Below are 22,897 nucleotides of genomic sequence, written 5' to 3'. Positions count from 1 at the left end.
AAATGGTATGAGTGGTCACTGTGAAAATTTGCAAGGTGTGGTGGCGGTGTGCCATCATATCAATTACAACTGATTAAAGCGAATGCCGTTGAAAGCATAGTGTAAGATTATTTTTTCTTTGTCTTGATATCAGATGTTCCTTTCTTGAAAATTGTATTGTATAATTGTTAATACGTTTTGATATAATCGTTTTTAGTATGCCGGATTGTTCTACGTATTTAGCAGCAAAATTATAATGGTTCAATGTTTGTATAACTAAGAAATTCTTTCATGACAAAAAGTTATCAATCAATTTAAAAAGACACTTTTAAAAATATATAAAAAAGTGAAGCTTTACACTAATTTCGAAAAATCACTTCGAAGATAAAAGCCCTCTTCGCATATGTAACAAGACTTATTTAGGCCGAAACAATGTTTTTATAAACCTAATTTAAATTTAAATTAAATTTAATTTTAATTCAATTCATCGTGACCTAACAGGTTGCTCCGCAATACAATGGCTTGCCGTGACTTTTTAAACAGGAGACTAGGTAGTTTTAGACTTCAGTAGCTTAAAGAAATGCTTAGCGACGTACAACTTTTTGTAAGAATTCAGCGAATCCTATCCCAAGGCTTCAAAAATATAACAGCCAAATATTCTCTTATAAAGGTATTTAACATAAAGGTATTTAACATATAAAAACAATTTTATTGTATTTTATGTATTAAAGATAAAGATGTAGTTTTTTTAAATAATGATACATGAAGCTAAATATTGATTGCCTACTTTTGCTTAACTCTGCAATACATTTTTACTTTTAGATTATTCTATGAATTTTTGTATGATTTATATTTTGCATTTTAGAGTTTTATTTGAAGATTTATAATTGCACGAAGCTTGATAATGTTTTTAAGGCTTAACATACATACATATAAAACGCCATGTTCCTCTGACATGTGACCTTACATAAATTATTTTTTAATGGTAATAAATAATAACACTCGAATAATTTTATACGCATATTTTAAAAACCAGACCGCGTAAATGACACTTTTGCGACGTTATCGGTAGTGTATTAAATATTTATTGTCGGAACACTTGATAACGGCGTTTAATAATCGCATCACATACGCCATTAAAACTTTTAGATGTCATTCTATATATATGGCAAAATAGTATTAAAAGAGAAAAAGAACACAGACTTGGTAAAATTTGTACGTGGAATAATTTTGGCTATGATAAATAGCGCTCAAATGAAATGAAGTCTTATCTGGAGGCAGCTTATGCTTTCTGGTTAAATTGCGCTTATGATTTGCTTTAAAAATTATGAAGACAAATCATGAAAAATAATAAAATGTATGTGAATATGTTTCACTAGCTTTATATACTAGTCCTATAATACACTTTTCATTATTTGAAACCTGAAAATTGCTAAATTAGCGTATTATTGTATTACTTCCATCTATCAAAAGTAGATAGTAGATAGTATATGTAACATATATTTATATAAACAATTTTACATATGCAGATTTTTGTTTATGTAGGCATCAAAAAAATTTAAAAAGCATTAATTATACAATATTTAAAAGACAATCGAATAACATTTTTCGTATTACATTTCAAATTGCGTCTATTCTTAGTTTCTCTCTAGCCACTATATATTTTGTATTTTTACTTTTTTGTTTTTTAATATTGTTTGATAAGTACTAGTCAAACGAAAAATAAATCGGAAAACGGAACTCAATCAGGCGTTTGATTGTGTGAACAGAAGTGAAGCAAAAAATGTTTATAAATGAAAAGCGATTACTCCTTTGGTGCTACAGAGAGAAACGCTATGTGTGAAAAAAGGGGGAAACAAAGATGGAAACGACGTCTAGCTGCAATTTATTTTCCATCGTCTCGCTTTTTATTATGTACAAATTCCTCTACAAAAAAGGCTTTAAAAGGATTGAGTTTGATAATAATTTGTTTTTTTTTGTATGTTTTAAGTGCCTCCCAGGCGGGTGTCACGATTCTGAACGAGGTAGGCTTAGATCCGGGCATTGATCACCTTTTGGCTATGGAGTGCATTCACGAGGTGCAAAACGCTGGTGGCAGGATAGAGTCCTTTGTCTCGTATTGTGGAGGTAAGTGCTTTATATATTTGCTTCTTTATACATTATGTATTTGGAATTGGTTTATTATTGAATGTGGAAGTAAGAAGCGTATACAATTTAAATCAACGGTATATTATTGTTTACGTATTAAAAATTAAGTTACAAGAAAATATGTACACATTAGAAATTAGGTCAATTTTTATCATTCCTTATATTTTTTAATCGTAAAGTAATATATTTTAATGTAACATTACAATAAAATATTACACAATATGTTAAAATGCATAAAGTGTTTAATTTTATTTAAAGTAAATGTGTAGTGAGTGCTTACATTTTTAATAAGTATATTGTAGATTTAAAAAAAATTTGTGTTTGTTAGTTAAAAAAATATTATTTACATACAATAAAAATATCTATACAAGTATGTGATAAAATTAAAAGTTTGCTACTGATCAAGGGGGTAATTGTTGTTAGTAAAAATATTTTAAAGATATAAAATAATAAAAATAGATGGTAGCTGTGCTAAAAGTAGCATTACCTATATATTTTATAAAAGTTTGAGTTTGTAATCACACTTTATGCGTTTCAAATTATGCGCACCGCACTTATAATTTTTGGTTTCGGTTTAAAATCTCAAACTTTACACTCGAAATTTCGCCCTTTATACTATCTTCCTGACAATTTAACGATAAGTATAAACAGGGCAGCTTATTATCTGTACAGAATTATATCTACCTGTAACATATTATTATAGTCAACGTAGATACAAAACCACTATAAAATTATCACACTCAATATATTATATATATTTTAAAATTATTTTTAGAACATTGTTTTTTAACTCACAATTAAAGAGTTTTAAGACTTTTTATTCGTAACAAACGTTTATATTATACATATATCTAAATATTCACACAAAACATAAAACACTGGTTGAATCCGATTTACTACGATAAACTTGGGAAGCTTGCGGGAAAGTGCTAGAATTTACTTTCGACAAGCTAAGATTTTGTTAAAATTTATTCTTGTATTTCAAGAAGCGATGCGAATATTGTTATTCACGATTTATTTAAAAATCTGCTTTAATAATGGATTTTACCATCTACATTAATACGTGATAATTAATATGAATTTATATATAATTTTATTATATAATAAACGTCAAAGATTTTTTAACATTATAACTGATATTTAATAAATGTTTGTTTATATTTAACTAAAATAATAAGTGAGCTTATTATTTTAAAGAAAAATATTAAATTTATGACAATTTTAGTAGAGCTTTGATAACGATGTTCGCAATGTATCTTGATATTTATTAGTATAAAATTAAATACATATAATAAGTAAGTTTTAAGAAACAAAATAGAAACGCTTGATAAATACATTTTTTCTGTAAATTTATTATAAAGTATACGAATAGGGAAAAACTTTTTATTTATAGTTATTTTATATTGTGACATTCAAGTGATTTCTATGTCATGGTATTTTCGATGCGATAGTAACATACATAAATTAAAATATTAACTATATTTACTTACTATAAATTCAAGTTAACTATTTTTTTATTATTTTATACATATTTATTATGTAATAGAAAAAAATATTTATATTTATAATTATTATAATGTATTGTCTTCTTTATTTGATACGCAATATCACCTAATAACTTATTTAAACCTACATCGGTAGACCATTGATTGAATCATAAAAATACATATTTTAAATTATAGACTTTTTGTTTAATACTGTAGAATTATAATGTATCATTAATACGTGAAATCTCAGTATAACAAAGCTTTTCGTTAATTGTGAAAAATTTCATTAAACTGAAAATTCGTTTTATTGACTGTAAGGAAAGATATATTTTTATTTTATTTTTACTTATCATATTACTACAGCATCAAAATAACATTTTAAAAGATTCACAAATCGTTTTTTGTCCATTTTCATGGATACAATAAAACTTGTTTAAAAAGTTTTATAAAAAAAGTTTGAGGGTCAGCGAAACACCTTGAATGTTGCTTGTGAAACATCCGCCACGCACCAAGTCAAGGACTATAAACGCATATAATATTTTAAATATTAAAAAAGTATTTAATATTTTATATTATATAAAAGGGGCTATAGATTTTTTAAAAAATAAAAAAAAAACAATTTGAATTATGGCTACTAAATGTTAATTATGATGATAATTATATAATATTATAAATTAATAATCGTTCAAGTAAAAAAATTTATTAGTTTCTTGTATTGTTACTCGTGTTAATCTTATTTTATTTTTTATTAATTATTAAACTAATGTTGGTTTATATATTTTTTACAAAAAATATTATATATATAACAGAACACGAATGTATGATATAATATATTGAGATGTCGAATTACAAAATTTATTACGTTAAAAAGACTTTTGCCAAACTTTTTTTAACACAGAACGGTTCGGCGAAACGCCTCGAACAAAAGTCAGTAATTCGACAGAAAAAATCAAAGGATAATCCTGCAAAAAAGTTTCACTACTCAATCAACTTTGAAAATCTTCCACCGTGATTTGCGACCGCTGGAACAAAAAAAACGAAGAGGATGAAAAGCGCAGAAATAAAATCGGCAAGTGAAAAAGCAAAGAGGAAAAACCTACGGTGACATCTGCGTTTGCACTGATGATATTTCCCTGAAAGAGGAAAAAATAATAAAACCCGTCCCTAAATTATGTTAATATAAAACGCGGATAAATTCGTCGGTAGCGTTTTGAAAGAACCGGATATTTAGATTTTCCTGTTCCTTTGTGGAGTGTACGAAACGAATTTCGCCATGCGTATAATTCCATGTGAGCCTACGTTTCCTGTACGTGTACACAAAACGTACGAGAGTAATGTATGTATGCCTGTTGTGTATTCATAACTCTGAAAAAATGAATGTAATATAGCCGTGTATAATTGCCACGCATGCGTAATGAAAAATACACAAACATTTGGAATATTTAGAATTTAAAATATAGCCCTTGCCGCAAGCAGAATTCTCGCAATTTTTCAGCATAAGTCATTTAACAAATCAAGATTTTTTTATGAAATAGGATTTCAGACCGAAAATGTTCTTATAAAAAATCTTGGTTAATTTAATTTGTAAGTAAATAAAAAAATCAGTAATTCACGTAGTTTTATTTTAATTTATTTTACTACTTTTTTGTGATAATATATTTTAATAATTTATTTTGATACTTTTCTATTATAAAATTTTGTTAATTTATTTATTGTACATCTTTCAGCTTTTGTGAAGTTTTTTTTATATTTCAATACAGAAGCTTTTAATATTTTTTTTATTAAGTAAATATGAAATATTTTTTGCTATGTTAATTTATTTCGTAGTCTTTAATTTATTGAAATTATTTTCAATAATTTAAAATATTTTTTTTTTATGTAATTAAATTTTTTTTTGTATATATTTATATTTTTTTAGATATATGTATATATAATATATAAAAATTATATTATAAGTAAATTTAACTATCTGGAGGTACCTCAAAACAGTAAAAGATCGACCGCCGTACATGTACGGCGATACTCCTCAAAGGGATATAGGTTTCAAACTGTCGACGATTGCTCAAAAAACTCGTATATACTGATTTTTCAAAATCTGTATATACGAGAGATTTCGTGACAGTTTTGTTGAAAGATGGGAGATAGTAACATTTATAGGTAACTTTGTTAGTCCAACAAAACTTGCCGAAAGTGAAACTATGGATAATTATTTTTAATAATTTAGCGGGAGCGACTGGTCTACAATTTAAACATAGCTGTTAGCATTTAATAAATAAAGATGATTTTTCAAAAATGTGTATTTCTAAAAGTCAGATAATTATGATGTCTCTATCATCAGATCAAAATATGCTTAAGGGAAGCAGCGAGACTGACTTCGTAACCCTTAAAAAATGTAATTAGTCCCAGTCTTTTTTATTTTATCTTTTAAAGCAATATGTAAAATAATATCTAAGCGATTCAATAATAAAGACCAAGCAAAGAAGAAGAAAGCGACTGAGCGGAAAGTATAAAAGATTCTTTGTAAATAAAATGGAAATATTGCGTGAAACTCTTAGCAATATTTTGTAAGCCGTTTAAAGTCCTTCCATAAAAAAATCCTTTTTGGCGTCGACTAATTCGACGCCCTTACTCAGAATGAATGACGATTGGTATGAATTATCTAGCTATACAGACTGTCGCAATAATATTTAGCGATTACTATAAGAGTTTCAACTTAAAGCTCTCTTAAATGCAAATCTATTACCATTTATAATTTTTTTAAATTAAATTTTATAAAATACACAGTAGTCAAGATCTTTATTTAAGCCGACGATGTGAGTTAAACAATATAATTATTTATTGGCTAACACGTATTTGAATAAATAAGCCAAATACTTTTAGGCCTACTTTATACAATATTTAACATATTACTATTTGCGCACTAATTATATTGTTGCATATATTACATTAAAAAAACACTTTTATTTTTGTACTATCGACGATCCAACATCATTTGTAGTTACGGTTTTATAAATAAACTTCATGGGCTAATTCTATTTATGCCATATATTCATTGCCATCTAAACAATATAGCTAATTTTAAACTTAAATTGAAAACTTCACAGCAGCGAAGTTTCTCGCACATTAAAGCCCACCGGATCCATACGAGAATATAGAGCCTTCTAGTTTAGTTAATTATAAGCATAGACCCGATCGGGCACCTGTGAATAATAATTGTATCGAATCGGCCAACGGATAGGCGCCAAAGTCTGATCATTAATGATTCATGACGTCTAAAAGGTTTTCGGGTGTATATAATTAAACGCGCAAATACATAATATACTGCATAGAATTTATTCAAAAGTAGTAAGGTCACGGTACGTAGAACCTTTTAGATTCTGGGTCACTTTTGTATTAGGTATATCTTGATATATGCGACGCCTCGTCTGAAGCCCGATGAATAAACCGCTGAAAACGTAAGCAGTGTTGTTATACACAAGTGTCAATTATTAAAATGGTACGATTGCTACCATTGGCAGTGTATTAATGCGTGGATAATGTTTTGTGTGGATATGGTATTACGGTTCTTATTCAGATGGAATTCATCAGATTTTGCGGTATACGCTCTCAATTGAGCTGGTTATGTTGAATATATCCATTTGCAAAATGAAATTATTTTATACATTCAAGATATTTAAAGCAATTATTTAATAGAAAATATTTTGTATATTTATATATATATAACATATATATATATACAAATATGTGATATTTATTATCTATGAGCTAAATTTAGCTCATTATTAGAGAATTTTTCATACCATCGACCTATCTCGATTTCAATTAATTATTACGATATTCATTTGTGAGATTAGAACAAACAAACATATTATTATATAGTAATCACTAATTCCGAAACACCATGGTTCGTGTAGGATTTTAATCCAGGCCATTCAGGTGTTTTTCATAGATTTAAACCACTGATCTACAAGTGGTTTATTATTTTAGTATCATCACTAAGTATAAATGCGAAGGCTAGAAATAATATATTGCTTAATATGCAAGTATGCTATTAAAATAAGCAATAGAAAAACTTTAAAGTCACAAAAAAAAACTTATTTTCTAGATTGATTTCAGAATTGATATCACCGCTCGCTTTGGTGTAAATAAATAATATTATAACCGATATAACCATTTTATTTATTGATGACACATACATTTATTGTTAATATATAAGTATCCAAGGAGTGATATAAAAGTAAAATGATTTTATAATGGTTCGATAAATAAGTCACCGCAAGTCGCACTAAAAGCTTCGCAGTAATGTTTTTCCGCACTTTAATTAGTTAAATTAGAATATACTATAACCTTGAGCGCATTTTTAATTCATAACTTTTACGGTTAAATCACATAAAAAACAATACAAAGAATTAAAAACTAATGTAGCTAAAAACCGCATCCCATTTTTTTTTGTCCCGAAAGCATAATAAATTTTAAAAACGAATTACTAATTTACAAAACTAAAACAAGACCTGCTCTTTCGCATGTTTCTCCGGTCTAGGGGATACATAATTAACACTCGTAAGTACATAATAAAACTTTTAAGCTAGTAAAATATTTTACTAAGAATTGTGTCAAATGCTCCATGGTTAATTTATCATATTTTATGAGACATAATAATATACTCTTAACTGACACTCCAGTGAGATTAACGTCAAAAATTTGCAACGAATTTATTTTTACAAATTATTATCAAATTTAAAAAACTATAACTAATAATTTATCATTCTAACAACCATTTTGAACAAATAAAAATATACACAAGCCTTGAAAGTTAGTTCTTAATAATGAAAGAAAGTGTTTGGGACGAAGCAATTGCGTTAATAATTGTTTTTATTTTACGGAACATCTATTAGCAGATCTGTCCCGAGACTTTAATCATTCGTAATATCTAATAAGTACCGAAAAAAATTACCCGTCTGTGCGAAAAGAATGCGTAAAAATACACGATGCATTCTACCCTGCGCAAAACGACGATTGTTATTCTTACCCCATTGTTAATGATCATCGAAAGTAGCCACCGGACAGTTTTAATTTTAATGCGTAAACATATTTCGTGGGTGTGTTAAAAAATCTTTATTAAAACTTACGTTGCAATCAGTAACTACTAAATAATACTGAAATCAGAGCATTAGGTACATATATTTTACTAATTTTAAACTTTTATTAAAGCTCGATTTTATTATTTATTTTTCATTACGATATTCATCAGTGAGATTGCGAAAATATAGAAAAACCTAATATGGTTTAATCGATCGAAATTATAATTATATAATAATTATTAATTCCGATCCCTCAGACACGATAGATAATTAAAAAAAACATTAGGGTCCATATGGGACGCAAACTGACCGACATGAACTCGACTCGTGCTAGTATAATTTATTTTCTCAACTTGTGTACGTTACAAATGTCTTTCATTTATGATGTTTATTCCTATTATTTGATTGTCATGCGAGGTTTGCTTTAATGTGAAAGTCATAATTCGCTGAATTTTAGTCGTAAAAGATTCACGACAGAATTTTAAAATGAAGAGTCATGTATATAAAATACTTTATATACATTGTTAGATAACCCTTAAACTCCATGATTCACTATTCATTTCTAAGTAGTAAAGACCATTAATGTCGATAAGCGGGGTCGTAAAGTTTGAGAAAGAGAGACGTTGAACGTTTTCTGAATAGCAAAGGTTATAAATTGAAAAAAATATATATTATACCCGCTTTTATGGAAACGGTAGATTATATGTACTAACAGAAAAAACATTACTTTTATATACGATTATATTGTTGAAGGTATGTATTGTATGTTTATGTTATATGAAAAAAATACTATAGTGAAGCGATAGAAAAAAATAAACACACCCTGCACGAAAAAGGTTCTTTCCATATTTTACATTCAAATCTCGATTGATTTGTTGCTGTTTTTCTCTCTATTTTTTCCCTCTACTTAATGGTGTTTCTTACCTTGAATTTTTTCTCCCTTTATCCACTAGCCACAGCGGAGCGAATGTCTGCGAAGTTCTATTTTTTTCTGTCGAACAAACGGCGCTATCGGGAAATCTATTATTTTTGTGTTGTATTTATGTCCTCGATACCCGAAGGTAATTCAATATCTAGTTTTTGATTACGTTTGTTTTCAAGAGCAGCAAAATCTTATCACAAACATGACGATCGTTTTATCGGATTTGATATTTTCAATCGCCAGAATTTTTTTGCATATTTTTAATCAATGAATTGCTGAATTTAGAAATAATTAGACGAATCAATATATCGAGTATGTATTCAGTAACAGGTTAAAGTGGTACACACAATATCAATTAATCGTACATTACCATCTGATGAAGACATTAGAGATATATATTATACATATAAAGAGCACTACATAATACAGTAATTAAATGAATATTGTACATATTTTGCATTCACTGGGGTTGAAATGGGAAACAATCAGCCAACGAAGTAGAAACGTAACATTTAATCTCGGGTTCATTAGGTACGACCTGCATATAAACGACTTTTTTAAAAATGTTCCCTCTGTTGGTTTGTATTCTTGTAAAAACGGTCATCGACTATGTAAATTTATAGAAAAAATATTTGCCTGTTTGCATACATTTTTCCATTCTTTCGCTTTAGTGCTTCAATTGCAAAATAAGAATTTCTTTCATTAGTATAAAGCAAAACATTAATTTGTGCTCTGATTTTATAATATGTATTTGTTATTTATTATAAATAATTAAATTGAATAATTATTAAAAAATACAAAACATTTAAGAGAAAGAAGATGAAATTTAAATATGTATCATTAGTATAATATTTCAAGTTTAACTAAACATAAAGCATTTTTCATTTTAAGTTTTACTATTATATTTATATTTTCAGTATTAATAATTAAACATTATCTCGACTATATTTATAATAAACATATAAAAATATTAAATTTAAATTTATTGTTTTTTAATTATTTATTTATGTAACATTTTCTATGAGATAATATTATATAAATAAATATTATAGATACATATATCAAGCACTTCACAATTAAAAAAAATGTTTGTTTTAGCTTATTTGTTAAATATCTGAGTACGTGACTATTACAGTGTTAAAATAATCTATCAGTTATTCATTTTTAATATTATTTCGTAATTCATTTCCGTTTCAAATTAATACTCTCAAAGATAATATGTATTTCATTATTATCTATCATAGATTATGTTTAATTATAGGACTACCAGCACCTGAACACAGTGACAATCCACTTCGGTATAAATTTTCCTGGTCTCCTAGAGGAGCTCTTTTAAACACAATGTCAGCTGCAAAATATCTAAGCAAAGGACAGGTATGAATTTTGTATATTGTAATTCATAATTATTGCCATAATATATTTCAAACATATGTATTATAGATTGTAGAAATATCTGGCGGAGGAGATTTGATGTCTTCTATTAAAGATTTAGACTTCTTACCAGGCTTCGCTTTGGAAGGATATCCAAACAGAGATAGCACTTTGTATGCTGATTTATATGGAATCAGTTCCGAAGTCAGCACAATAGTTCGAGGAACAATTCGTTTCAAAGGTAATGTGTACATTTTAGAACCATAGCATTTTTTATCATAGAGTTATTGACAAGCTATTAAAAATTCATACACAATATCGTTAAAACAAGGTGCGATCATAAATTTGAGTCAAACGTTAAGAAAATATTATTTTTGACGGCAGATGTCAAAAAGCGATATCAACCAACGAAGCGGAAAAAAATGGTTTACAGACGAATAACCGTCTTTCGTGATAAAATGAATGTTTAATCACAGTGTCGCTATTGTCTGTTTTCGCAATATTGGAACAATATAGGTAGGGTTTTTTTGTTTATTTTCGCAAGAAGTGAAATTCCACAAAAACTTTCGTAGGGTTGAAATACTTGACATTTTGGACATGACTGAAATCGTAACAACGTCTGAAGAATTTTTGCGCTCTCTTATAAAATTTATTTATTTATGTTAAAAGTATCTATATATAAAAAAATTCGCCTCAGGAATAGTAATAAAATAAACATATAAGCTATTTAAACTTACCCGATTTATGTGGTTTTACTAATTGAAAATTTAATTATTAATAAAATTACTATTGCTTTGAATTATCACTAAATTGCTGTATTAACTATTCAGGTTTATGAAGCTTACAACGTTTTATGTAATATTAATTTTAGTAAAAGTAAGATTCGACTATGTATACATTGTGTTAATTAATTAAATACTGAAAATAATATAATACATACTTAAAATTCAATAAAAAATATTAAAACTGTATTTTTTCGTGTTATTTTCAAATTAATTTTTATCGGTTATTTATCATTTTTTTTAAATAGTCATATGAGTTCAGAAAGCTATTTCTTCCAAGAATAAAAATATAGTATCTACCTTCTTTCTTGTGTTGCGAAATTAAATTGCATTTTTCTCACTTCAAATCTTAAATTTCATTAGCAAGACCTATAAATCTGAAGTTCCATAATTCTTTAGATTTAATGCTAGTTTGTTTACTTATTTTAAATTCTAGGTATCTTTGCATAAAAGATTTCTATGTATTTAATATTGGTGTCCTAAGTTAATCAGTGCTCGTTAGGACTTTGCTTTTATAGCTATATTAATATAATCCTTCAAAATGAATCAATCTATTAAAAATCGATTTTAAAATATAATTAGTTAATAGTAATCAAACACTGAATCATAAAATCCTATTATTGCATTATATTTAAAAAAAATCGCAGATAAATAATTATTAATAATTATTATAATAAATGTACACATCAATGGAAAAAAATATAGCTGCATGCGCACAACTTAAGAGCCGCATGCGGCTCGTGAGCCGTGGTTTACGAAAACACAGATTTAACCAAAAAAATCAAAATGCAAAAGATGTGAAAAAGAGGCTATTAAAATATTTCGTATCAAAGCTTCTAAAATTTTAAGCTAATGTTTAAAAAAAATGACCGAGAATTGGGAGAAGGTTATATCTTTAGAATGAAATTATATTTTGAGTTTTTCAAATTAAAATCAGTTTTTGATTCATTCAAAACGACATTCATTTTAGTATTACATAATAAAAATTTAATTTACTTAATAAAATGGCGATGAAAATTTATTTATTTTTATGAAAAATTAATTTTGCGATAAAAAAATATTACACAACTGAAATCAGCGTGAAAATCTAATAATTTATGTTATTTTATCATTATTCCTAAAATTATCATATAGTGTTAATATGTTTTACTAGTAAAAAACGAAAAAACTTTTTTATTTATTAGGTTCCAATTATAAAACTGCAAGCAAAAATCAATTCTGAATTGAATAAAAACAATATATGTATGTATACGCATAGTATTATATTATATAATATTATTTAGCCTGAATATATATAGATCGAAATATGAATTTGACTCTGCTTGTAGAACAGCTTCGTTTTTATTATTTGAAGCTGTTCCAAAGATTAAAAAATTAAATTCAAATTTATATGCATAGTTAAAAAAACAGAAATATATTTTTAATAATTTTATTTTTGAGCTACCTGTATACTCAAGTATGATTTAATATGTATTCGCAATACCAACCCAAAGTTTAATTATAAAATTTAAGTCCCTTCCGAAAAGTCAGAGCACATTTTTTAATTTGTAGAGTATTATAACTGTAAAAATACCAATTAACCTTAAATTAAACTGTTGTTTTTTTTGACAGGATCTTTGCGTGATAATAAAAATATTTATTAATTTAATACTATACGATATGCTTATGTGTTTTTTTTATACACGTAACACGGACCTAGAAAATTATATATTTACATCTAAACTGTATTATATGTTTCACGTAAAATCAGGTTATGCTGAGTGCGTTAGGTGTATGCAGCTGCTGGGTCTCATAGACCCCAACCCTCATCCGATGTTACATCCGGACGGTCCCGAAATCACTTGGGTGAGTCAATCTAATGCTGGATTACTTTTCTTTCTTACCTCTCCTATTTTTTTCCGCACACTTTCGCTAATCCAATAAAATGTTTTTCCTGATGGAAAAGCGTGTCGATTTTATTTATTTATTTTTAACGTTAATTTATTGAACTGACGTTCCGCATTGTTTGTACATATACACGATGTTATAAATCAGATGGATAATATTTGTTTTAAATCCGACAGAGAGAAATGATCTGTGAGTGTCTCGGACTGGCGGACAGCAATATATTTTATGAAAATTTGAAAAACAGACTTGTGGAAATCGGTGGTCTGACCAGTGCTGCAGCTTTGGAATCGTTGGGACTTTTGGACGAAGCTCCGGTGAAAAAGCTCGGTTCACCGCTCGATACATTGAGTCATTATCTGTCGAAGAGACTGGCTCTAGGTAATTTAGTTTAATTTGAAATTTGTCAATTGTTGTAAATATACTTTTTATACGAATTTTTTTTGTTACAAACAAAATTTCATCAATATTTTGTAAATTATTATTTTAAAGAAAATAATATTTTTTTTTATTTTACAAAATTTTGGATTTTTTTTCTTTTTCATAATAATTGAAACTATTTCTTTTTACAGTTATGTTTCTCATAATAAAAATGGTTTACTTTATATAATGTTTTTAGAAAAAGATGAGCGCGATTTGATCATTCTTAGGCATTCATTGGGGATAATGTGGCCAGACAGCAGAAGAGAAGAAAGAGGCATAAACCTGGTGGTATACGGTGAAGTCGGTGGTCATTCAGCGATGGCTAAAACTGTAGGATTTCCTGCTGCCATAGCCACAAAGATGATTTTGGACGGTGAGCGTTTTCCTTATTAATTTTTCAGTAAAGATTTGTTTTTGGAATTTTCGTTGGCCCCGCACGAGCCTTGCCCTTGAATATTTAATGTAAAGCAACACCGAAGGGCGTGTGTGTCGCCCGTGGTCTTTTCCAAGAAGGTTTATTTGATAAACTTGATACAAAAGACCATAGGATGAATGGATAAAGCGTAGTACGCACCTGGGTTTCGTTCGTTAAAGATTAAAAAGGTACGTTCGGAAACGCCTCATGAATATGTATGGCGAATGTATGCAAGCGAACGTTTTTTTACATCTTTCGCCGACGACGCATGCAAATGTAAATATTTACGCTAAGAGTAGTAAACATTTTTAATATGAATTTCAGGCGAGATACAACAGAGAGGAGTCGTTTTGCCGTTCACTCCTGATATCTACGGACCTATGCTGTCGAGGCTGAGAGCTGAAGGCATAAAAGAAGTGGCTACTTCTACTTGGCTTTCTTAAGAATTTTAATTATGTATTGACTTAGTACTACAGAATTTTGAATATTGCAAGTACGTAAATTTAAATGATGGCATAATATTTGCGATATAAACATCTTGTATTAAAATTAAATAATATATATAAGTTGTTTTTTATTGTAAAATAACGATGCATTATTATTTTAATTTGAATAAATATTTATTAAATAAAATTTTATTTATTTCTAGTAGTTTTTGATACAAACTAAATTTTGATGCTAATTATTTTTATTTGATAATAAAATCTATGATCTGTTTAAATATAAAAAGTTATCCCCGCAACGTTTAACGATAAAAAATAAATTTGTAGAAATTTTGATAATTGATTTTTGTGATATCAGGTATTAATTCTATCAAATTTTAGATTAAGGTTTGGTATATTATACAGTGATGTATCAAACATTATTTAGCAATAAAAGTATATTTAAAATACATTTCTATCCATGTCTATGTTTATTAATGTTTCATGCAATAAAATTGAAATTGTAATATATTTTATAATTTTGGCCATCGTGACGCATAAGGTTAATCTCTCAGGTCACGATGGTTATAATTTTAATAAATAAATAAAATAAATGTTTTTTTATATAATAATACATAAAAACATATTTTTATTTAAAAAAAAATAAAAGTTAGTTATTTATGTTTTTTGTACCACACATTGATGTATTTATTATTTTTTATGATTTTTTTGCAGTTTTTAAAATATAAAATAAAAGATTTAATAAAATGCGCTATTTCCTTTTATTTATAATTTATTTATTAGAAAGTCGCTTATATATAATAAATTTAACAAACATATTTACGAGCCTCCGAACTGTGAAAAAAATAAATGCGTAAATATATCTATTTATTCAAGCAAAAAAAATCTGGGCAAAGCGGGATTTTTTCAAAGTGTTTTATTATTCTTAGGCAGAGTTATTATCTCATTTGGACGAATTTATTTTCGATTGCGGTATCTGGCGTTTGTTTTTACAGGGGGTGAAAATTTGGCACAGGGGTTGCGCGAAAGGGGGCGCGGACGGCTATCGCCGAAATTGATATTTATACCAGAATAAATATATTTTTATTGATTCAACGATATTGGAAAAGCGTTTTTGCATGCGAAAAGCCGTAAAAGTTAATATACTGGCGTAGCATATGAACTGACTTTTAAAATGTACAAACAACGTTTAAAATTGATACGTAAAACGCCAAACCGTTCGATATACATACATATGTATATTAATCGTATTAATTTCATTTATTTATTTATTATGTAACTAATTATCAAGCCTTATAAAAATAAACAATGAGTATATGAAATTAGCATTTTTTTGATATTACCATTAAAAATAATATTGATACATAATTTTATAATATATTAATATTATTGGCTGATTGCATTTTTAAGTTATGTAATATATTTTGTTCATCTCTATTCAGAATAAACATTTAGTTGCATTTCAGTCATTCTCACTTATCGACCTAGTCATAGCATCGTGAGGGTATCTGTATATAGTACGTTATCAGATTGTTTACCGTTGATTTACCAACAGGTGTTAAATATATATCATATTATATAAAAATACAATATTGGCACATTATTGAATTGTATTTTTTACTATCAATTAAAACAATAAATTTAACTTCACCGTATCTACGTAAAGCCGACTTTATCGATTTGTTATTTTCTTGTCAATCTGATTTGTTTTTATCGTCGCTGATATTTCGTGTTACTCTTGACACTTGAGAGGTTACGCAATCTCCGATTTATAAATACAACGGTTTACGTACGCTCTAGTGAGTTGCTCGACCATTTGCCGTGCACTTGTGGCAAATTGAGCAGAAAATGTTAGCAAAATTAATTGGAATCTTGTCTGTGTTTATTCTGGCGGCTTATGGCGCCAATGTCGAAGAATGGTGGGAGCACATGCAGTTGTATCAGATTTATCCGAGGTCTTTCATGGATAGTGACGGCGATGGAATAGGAGACTTAAAAGGTAAATTATATTGCGGTTTTTATGTGTATTATATTTATGAATATTAAGATCAACTTTAAAATGTGTAAACATATTAGGAATAAAACAAAGAATTGCGCATTTGGCTGACATTGGCGTACAATCCACATGGCTGTCGCCTATTTTTAAATCGCCAATGAAAGATTTCGGCTATGATATCGAAGATTTTTATGGGATCGCTGAGGAATACGGCACATTAGAAGATTTGCAGGAGCTAGTAGCTGAAGCGAAAAAACATGGTAATTCATTTATAATTAAAGTTTACTGTCTTGTCATAATATATGTATAAGTAGAAATGTATAGAGTTGATAACCTATTATCTAACAAATACTACAGTAACAACATATTTTATTTTTTATAAAATACAATTTATCTATTTAGACAATAATCAATTTTTATGGTATATGTATATCTTTCATTCTCCTTTTTCCCAGCAATTATGCATTTGAGGAAGGAAAAAAGATAAAGATGTTTTATTTTAATTCTATAATTAGCGCTATTTAATATATATTTTTCAAGTTTTTTCAGAAAACTCCACACTACTTATAATTAAAAACATTACACATAATTTTGACTTATTAACTGCATAAAAATACATTATTAAACTAGTGATTTTATTATGATTCTAGGCGTCCGTGTATTATTAGATTTTGTACCAAACCATTCATCAGATCAATGTGAATGGTTCATTAAATCAGCAAAAAAAGAATCCGGTTATGAAAATTATTACGTATGGCATCCTGGAAAGGTCAACTCATCAGGACATAGAGTACCACCTAGCAATTGGGTTATTATACAAATAGTTTTTTAAGATCCGTTATTTGTATTTAGTTTATATAAATTTACTTATTCAACATTGTAAATAGGTATCAGTATTCAGAAATAGCGCTTGGACTTTCCACGAAGGACGCCAGGAGTATTACCTCCATCAGTTTTTGCCAGAGCAACCCGATTTGAATTACAGAGATCCCAAGCTGGTTGCCGAGATGAAGGTTTGCGTCAATATAAACCACTATCTATTTATAACATATATTATATTTAATGCATATTATTTGTTTGTGAATAGAATGTACTTACGTATTGGTTGAGTAAGGGAGTAGACGGATTTCGTGTCGATGCTATTCCTCATTTAATCGAAGTCGATAAGGATAAAAACGGAAATTATCCCGATGAACCGCTATCAGGATTGACTGATGATGAAAGTAAATAAAAACATATATAATACATATAATACAATATTTATATTTTATGATTAAAATATATTATATATAATAGATGATTATAATTATTTGGATCATATATACACTCGCGAGAGGGAGGAGACTTTCGATCAAGTATTTCAATGGAGGAAAACTTTGGACGACTTTGCTAAAGAGACGAAGAGCGATTCAAAGTGAGATTATATTATTTATAAAGTAAATGAGCAATGTTGATATATTTGATTAAATTCAATAGATGTTGTATTGTATTGTTTTAATTAATTTCGATGTTACGACAGAGTCCTTTTGATGGAGGCAATGAGCCAGATACAGATCGTGATGCAGTATTACGGAAACTCCACCCACGAGGGAGCACACTTCCCATTCAATTTCGAACTAGCTTTTCTCAACAAGGACGCTGATGCGGCAAGGATAAAGAAAGGAATAGACACGTGGTTTGAAAATGTACCCTCCGGTCGCGTTTCAGATTGGGTGGTAAGTCATACAATTTAAAAACATTTATATAATTAACATATTAATTGCAATTTTAAAACTTTATATTATAAAATTACAATAATTCATACATTGAATTAGTAATACATAGAGATAAGGTGTGTGATATAAATTTAATATGTATTATAAACCTTGAGTGGAAATATGATTAGATCTTACACGCGTAATTTAGAAAACTAATTTATAACGCTCGCGGGTTTTGGTCATTAAGTTGTAATGCGTTGATGACTTTCTAAAAGTGTGATTATCAACTTTATTTATTATACAGTGAATATACTAGTCTAGTAAAAGGGTAGCTGAAAAGTAATTTCTTGTAGCCTACGGTAGAATAACTATCAAATAAGTAAACATAAAATAAGCAAAGAGTAATGTGGCATTGATAATGTAATTAATTTGCAATTTTAAATAATTTCTTGATGTGTTATTTTATTTAATCAGTGATAAATAGGGCTTAACAATTTAGTTCATATTATGACTGCACTATCCGAATTAGATATCTTCTTAAAAATAAAAATCTATACAAATACATATATATGTTTCGATATTACTAGTACGATAAAAATCTGGGTTCGAAATCTGTACATATATTAATTCTAAAACTCTAGACTACTAGCAAACTATTATTATTATTTATATACAAGCAATTAAAAAAATATTTTGTTTCATAGATATACTTTTAATTCTATACATATTATATGATGCATATAAGATAATAAAACGCAATTGTAAAACACAATTATAAATTGCAGGCTCAATAAAATATAGTACTTTTAGTAATTAAAAAAATGCCAGCGGATAGTTTTATACATGCGTTACAATCCTATTATTAGTAAAATTGGCATTTAAACCAATAAAAGTATACATTTATTGTAGAATAAATATGATGCCACAACCTTTGTAAGATAGAAGTGGACAATTAAACTAAATAAACGTACGTTCGACAATGGGCTTTGTACATTTTTTATTTTGCGACTTACGCTCTCGCATAAAGGCAGCGCTCTGTCAAATTTTGACCAAGGAGAGCGCAAAAACAATGATCTCTTCTCAGAAGGCAAAAATTCACGCCAAAAGCAATAAAATCATGCCGTCGCCGTCGTTACACAGGTAATCATTTTTTCTTTCAATATAATCAAGTAACTAGTGCCGCTCCAAAATCTATGGTCTTGATACGCTTTTATTTTGTTTCGAAATGCATGATAATGAGACAATTTTTCTCAAAAAAATATGATTTTAGTCCTTTAAAAAAATTGCAATCCGATTATTTATATTCAGTCAAATGACGAATTAATGAGAATTATTGTCGCGTAGCAAAATTTTATTATTAAATAATAATTAATTACAACTGTTGTCACGGTACTGTCGGCCATCTTGTTTTATATTTGAATGCTTATTTTTCATTGGTCGAAACAACAGAATGCGTTACCGGTGCCTCGGAAAGCAATGAAGCAAATTATATTTTTGTTTTTATTATTATTTATTATTATAATTAAATATATTTCCTTTATTTACGTGTATTATTATAATACACCGTTCATACAAAACGATACGATTTACAGAGTAGAGAATTAATGGAGAATGTTTCATTTTAAGTTATGTGCGTCCGGAACAATTATATTATACATAAGATAATAATTGACAAAAATGCAGCGTGTGATCTCACACACTCGCATTCAATAACCCATGAGTTCAGTTACCCTTAACTATTTCATTTCTTAAAAATATTCAGAAATACGCATTTGGTAATTATATGTAGTGGAATATTATTGTTAAAATTGTATTAATACTCTTGTATTATTTTCCGTTGTGTAACGTGAGTAAATTTATATTTTTCACGTATAATAAATAGTTACAAAGTAGGACATCTCTATAAATTAGTTTATTTTTAAAAATATATTCGTTATATTTCCATTTAATAAAAGTAATATACAAAGGTTATATAAAATTGTATCAAAGTAGTGCACGTTTTCCATAACATACAACAAGAGCATTGTATAAAAGTCGTTGAAAGTCGCATCAAGTTCAAACTCAACGATCCGTGCCATTTCATATCTAATATATTGCACTTTATTGTTAATAATATTATATTTATTTTTATAATAAATATTACATTACACAATAGGCAGGAAATCACGATCAACCGCGTGTCGCGAGTCGATTTGGTCCAGAGCGATCTGATGGTATCGTCATACTAGGAATGACTTTACCCGGTGTCTCAGTTACATATCAGGTTTGGAAATATTCATAAAATAAATATTTAAACTCACCTTTATTAGGATGTAACAAAATCCTTTTGATTTTAAGGGTGAAGAGATTGCCATGCTTGATCAATATCTGAGCTATCAAGATACTCAAGACCCTCAAGCCTGCAAAGACGGCCCAGAAATGTATAATATTACATCGCGCGATCCACAAAGGACGCCGTTCCAGTGGGATAGTTCCAAAAACGCAGGTATTTCGATAACGTTCTAATTACTTTGGGAAAATGCTTGTTATGTGCTTAAGTAATAATATTATCGTTAATAATCTCAGGGTTTTCCACCGCTGCCAAAACTTGGCTGCCTGTTGCCGATAATTATCTAACATTGAATTTGGAAAATCAGAAAACGGCCAAAAGGAGTGCTTATAAGGTTGGTATTAATATACAATATATTGTATGAAATATAGAAATACAAATATTATTTAAATACTATATAACATTTAAAATACACATATTAAATAAAAATTAAAACATGTATAATTTATTTATAGATGTACAAAGCTTTATCAAAGATACGACGCTCTAAAGTGATGAAAAATGGGAAATTTAATATAAAATCTCCAAATAGTGATGTTCTTGCTTTCACCAGGTATTTTAATTTACAATGAACAGAGTTAATAGAGTTTATAAAATAAAAATCTTATTATTATTTTTAGAACTATGGAGAAAGAATCGAGCGTTGTGGTGGTATTAAATACCAGCAAAAAATCTCACGTTGTAAATCTGAGCAAATTGTTTGACGGCCTAGGTGTTAAGCTCGAAGTTTTGGTTACATCCGTCGATTCGCCTAAGAGCCAAGGGTGAATACAATTTACGTATTGTTTGACGAAAACTACATTTTGACGTCGTTTAAATGACCCGAAACATTGCCTAAGTTTCCATTTGAATAAACAGTCAGTTTGAAACTGTGCTTGTTTTGGTTTACGCGTAATAGACTTTTAGTTTGCATACTAAGCAATTTCCGCGCGAAGGGAGCGTAATTATTATAGACCTCAAAAAACTATTTAAACCGATTTAGTAAATATTCTCATTTCGGTTAAACATGTAAAACAAAGCTCATTAAGATTTTATTAGGGTTAAAAGTGAGAAAAGCATGTAATTTAAACTATTTTTTTTGCAGAGATATTGTGGATACCAATTCGCTGACGTTGGCGCCGTACGAAGCTTTAGTTTTTAAGAGTGTATAAAATCATATAGCTTAGTTTTTATAATCATACTAAAATCTAAAGCATGTGTATATATTACATACTTATATAAAATACAATATTTTAAATCAAAAACTTTTTTCTTGCAATTCCCACAAATTGCTAGCTTTATTACCCGACTTTACCCGAGAAAAAAGTTGAAAGTTGAAAATATCACCGCTCACCATGTGGCACCTATAAAATATAGTCCAGCAATTAATAATGATGTTAAAAGTTGCAAGTTGAAAATAGCTCACTGATCTAAAAATGGCAGCCAGAATGATGGTGCAAATGTCACGTCACTACTGTTCACCGTTTGAGTTCTTGTGACGGGCAGACTAACAGACACATATATTTTCTGATTTATAGTAAAAGTAGAGGACTTTAAATTATAGCGTACATTATACTAAAACAAACAGTCGATTCAAGATATCAATATCGCATTGTTTTATAAAATCCCGAAAATTCTCAAATATTCACAATTATACCCCAAATATTCCCGAACTTGATTTACGAGTTTGACCTAATTTAAAATACACAAACAAATATTGCAGGGACAGGATATGGTCATAATACTACCGGTAATTTTGAGATACATTTAAATAATAAATATAAGCGCAGCATCATCTCCTTAATGACATTGTTTATTGATGTATTGAAAAAGTAATTAAAAACACATAAATACATTCTAGATAAACATTGAAAGTATGACAAATCTACGAGATTTATAAGGAGTTAGAAATTATCCTGTCGTTAGCAATTTTGTAATAAAAATATTTTTGTACTACTCTT

At 28.2% G+C, this 22,897-nt stretch overlaps 2 protein-coding genes across 5 annotated transcripts in view; both read left to right on the top strand.

The window, feature by feature from the left end:
* The window catches only part of LKRSDH (lysine ketoglutarate reductase/saccharopine dehydrogenase), a 77,671-nt gene extending 62,546 nt beyond the window's left edge, over positions 1–15,125 (top strand). For both annotated transcript variants that reach the window (XM_088190638.1, XM_088190644.1), the window contains 7 exons: positions 1,970–2,106; positions 10,879–10,991; positions 11,058–11,229; positions 13,521–13,615; positions 13,834–14,035; positions 14,274–14,450; positions 14,817–15,125. In XM_088190638.1, coding sequence (XP_088046764.1) covers positions 1,970–2,106; positions 10,879–10,991; positions 11,058–11,229; positions 13,521–13,615; positions 13,834–14,035; positions 14,274–14,450; positions 14,817–14,935 — 1,015 coding nt within the window. In that variant the 3' untranslated portion in view covers positions 14,936–15,125. The remainder of the gene's footprint in view (positions 1–1,969; positions 2,107–10,878; positions 10,992–11,057; positions 11,230–13,520; positions 13,616–13,833; positions 14,036–14,273; positions 14,451–14,816) is intronic.
* Positions 15,126–16,689: 1,564 nt separating this feature from the next.
* On the top strand, positions 16,690–22,201 carry LOC148238899 (maltase A3-like). 3 transcript variants are annotated; one of them, XM_088190652.1, is made up of 13 exons: positions 16,690–16,934; positions 17,012–17,191; positions 17,582–17,739; positions 17,819–17,944; positions 18,019–18,154; positions 18,228–18,345; positions 18,451–18,646; positions 20,784–20,891; positions 20,966–21,113; positions 21,194–21,291; positions 21,413–21,510; positions 21,578–21,721; positions 22,042–22,201. In XM_088190652.1, exons 1-13 carry the CDS (start codon positions 16,784–16,786, stop codon positions 22,106–22,108), a joined length of 1,728 nt encoding a protein of 575 aa, XP_088046778.1. In that variant the 5' UTR covers positions 16,690–16,783; the 3' UTR covers positions 22,109–22,201. The 3 variants fall into 3 exon arrangements, with proteins under 3 accessions (XP_088046778.1, XP_088046780.1, XP_088046787.1); XM_088190654.1 differs by having other exon boundaries at positions 18,451–18,650; positions 20,788–20,891; XM_088190661.1 differs by lacking the exons at positions 20,784–20,891; positions 20,966–21,113; positions 21,194–21,291; ... (1 more) ...; positions 21,578–21,721; positions 22,042–22,201 and adding an exon at positions 19,538–19,708.
* Positions 22,202–22,897: the final 696 nt, after the last annotated feature.

The sequence above is a fragment of the Plectrocnemia conspersa genome, unplaced genomic scaffold (assembly GCF_051122295.1).
Source record: "Plectrocnemia conspersa isolate PC_06_02 unplaced genomic scaffold, ASM5112229v1 ptg000001l, whole genome shotgun sequence".
Lineage (NCBI taxonomy): Eukaryota > Metazoa > Arthropoda > Insecta > Trichoptera > Polycentropodidae > Plectrocnemia > Plectrocnemia conspersa.
This window is presented reverse-complemented; position numbering and strand designations above follow the sequence as displayed.

What these genes read in the sequence shown, in the direction of transcription:
- LOC148238899 (XM_088190652.1), top strand. Translation starts at nt 16,784, where the DNA reads ATGTTAGCAAAATTAATTGGAATCTTGTCTGTGTTTATTCTGGCGGCT. An exon ending in AGCTGGTTGCCGAGATGAAG is followed by an intron (nt 17,945 to 18,018) that starts GTTTGCGTCAAT and finishes GTTTGTGAATAG; the next exon opens with AATGTACTTACGTATTGGTT. An exon ending in GGATAGTTCCAAAAACGCAG is followed by an intron (nt 21,114 to 21,193) that starts GTATTTCGATAA and finishes TAATAATCTCAG; the next exon opens with GGTTTTCCACCGCTGCCAAA.